The sequence below is a fragment of the Colobus angolensis genome, unplaced genomic scaffold (assembly GCF_000951035.1).
Source record: "Colobus angolensis palliatus isolate OR3802 unplaced genomic scaffold, Cang.pa_1.0 Scaffold151, whole genome shotgun sequence".
In the NCBI taxonomy this organism is placed as follows: Eukaryota; Metazoa; Chordata; class Mammalia; order Primates; family Cercopithecidae; genus Colobus; species Colobus angolensis.
In genome coordinates, this window is record NW_012114611.1 from 458811 (window position 1) to 460378 (window position 1568).

The 1568-nt window shown below is 43.7% G+C and overlaps 1 protein-coding gene across 5 annotated transcripts in view; it reads right to left on the reverse strand.

Moving 5' to 3' along the window:
• The window catches only part of LARP4 (La ribonucleoprotein domain family, member 4), an 89409-nt gene that overhangs the window by 6756 nt on the left and 81085 nt on the right, over positions 1 to 1568 (reverse strand). For all 5 annotated transcript variants that reach the window (XM_011936125.1, XM_011936128.1, XM_011936127.1 and 2 more), the window contains one exon: positions 3 to 124. In XM_011936125.1, the coding sequence (XP_011791515.1) occupies positions 3 to 124 (122 nt within the window). The remainder of the gene's footprint in view (positions 1 to 2; positions 125 to 1568) is intronic.

Sequence of the window (1568 nt, forward strand, 5' to 3'; positions counted from 1 at the left end):
ACCTTAATGCAGTAAGCTCAGCAGCACATGGAGAACTGGAACTCATATTGAGTTGTTGGGCAGAAGTGCATTCTGTCTGCTCATCTGCAGGCACTGGGCAACTAACTCTCAACTCTTCATTATCCTTAAAGTAAAAAGATTTTTCAAAATTACACTTAGACCTTTTTCCAAAGAAGAGATACACATGGCTAATAAGCACAAGAGAAGATGGTCAACACCATTAGTCATCATAAAATGCAAAGCTAAACGACGGTGAAAAATCACTTCATACCCACAAGGATGGTTATAATAAAAAAAAAAGACAAACATTAATAAATGTTGGTGATGATATGGAGACATTAAAACTCAAACATAGAGGATGGCAATGTAAAATGATGCACTGCTTTAGAAAGCAATGTGGCAGATCCTTAAAAAGTTAAATAGGCCGGGCGCAGTGGCTCACGCCTGTAATCCCAGCACTTTGGGAGGCTGAGGTGGGTGGATCACAAGATCAGGAGTTCAAGACCAGCCTGGCCAACATGGTGAAACCCTGTCTCTACTAAAAATACAAAAATTAGCTGGGCATGGTGGTGCATGCCTGTAATCCCAGCTACTTGGGAGGCTGAGGCAAGAGACCTTTGGGAGTCCAGGAGTTCAAGACCAGCCTGGCCAACATGGTGAAACCCTGTCTCTACTAAAAATACAAAAATTAGCTGGGCATGGTGGTGCATGCCTGTAATCCCAGCTACTTGGGAGGCTGAGGCAAGAGAATTGCTTGAACTGGCGCCTGGGAGGCAGAGGTTGCAGTGAGCCGAGATTGCACCACTGCACTCCAGGCTGGGCTACAGAGCGAGACTCTGTCCCCCGACAAAAAAAAAGTTAAATATACGGGTGGGTGCAGGGGCTCATGACTGTAATCCCAGCACTTTGGGAGTCCAGGAGTTCAAGACCAATCTTGGGCAACATAGCAAGATCCTGTCTCTACAAAATAAAGTAAAATATTTAGCTAGGGTAAGGGGGTGTCCACCTGTTGTCCCTCCCACTTGAGAAGATTACATGAGTCTGGGAGGTTGAAGCTGCTACAGTGAACCATGATAGTGCCACTGCACTCCCTCCTGGGAAAAGAGCAAGACCATGTCTCAAAAAAAAAAAAAAAAGTGTTTGTAGGCTGCATTTAAAAAAAAAAAGCTAACGAAATCTTGACTCATGCTCAACATGAATGAACGTTGAGGATGCTAAGTAAAATAAACCAGTCACAGAAAGACAAATACTGTATGATTCTATTTATATGAATTTCTAAGAGTAGTCAATTTAGAGACAGAAAGTAGAATAGTGGCTGCTAAAGGATAAGAGAAGGGAGGAAGAGGGAATGGTTTAATAGGTATAGAGTTTTAGTTTTGAAAGACAGTAAGTTCTGGAGCTTAGCTGCACAACCATGTGAAGGTACTTAACACTACAAAACTGTACACATTTAAAATGGTTAAGATGGTAAACGCGCCAGGCGCGGTGGCTCAAGCCTGTAATCCCAGCACTTTGGGAGGCTGAGACGGGCGGATCACGAGGTCAGGAGATCGAGACCATCCTGGCTA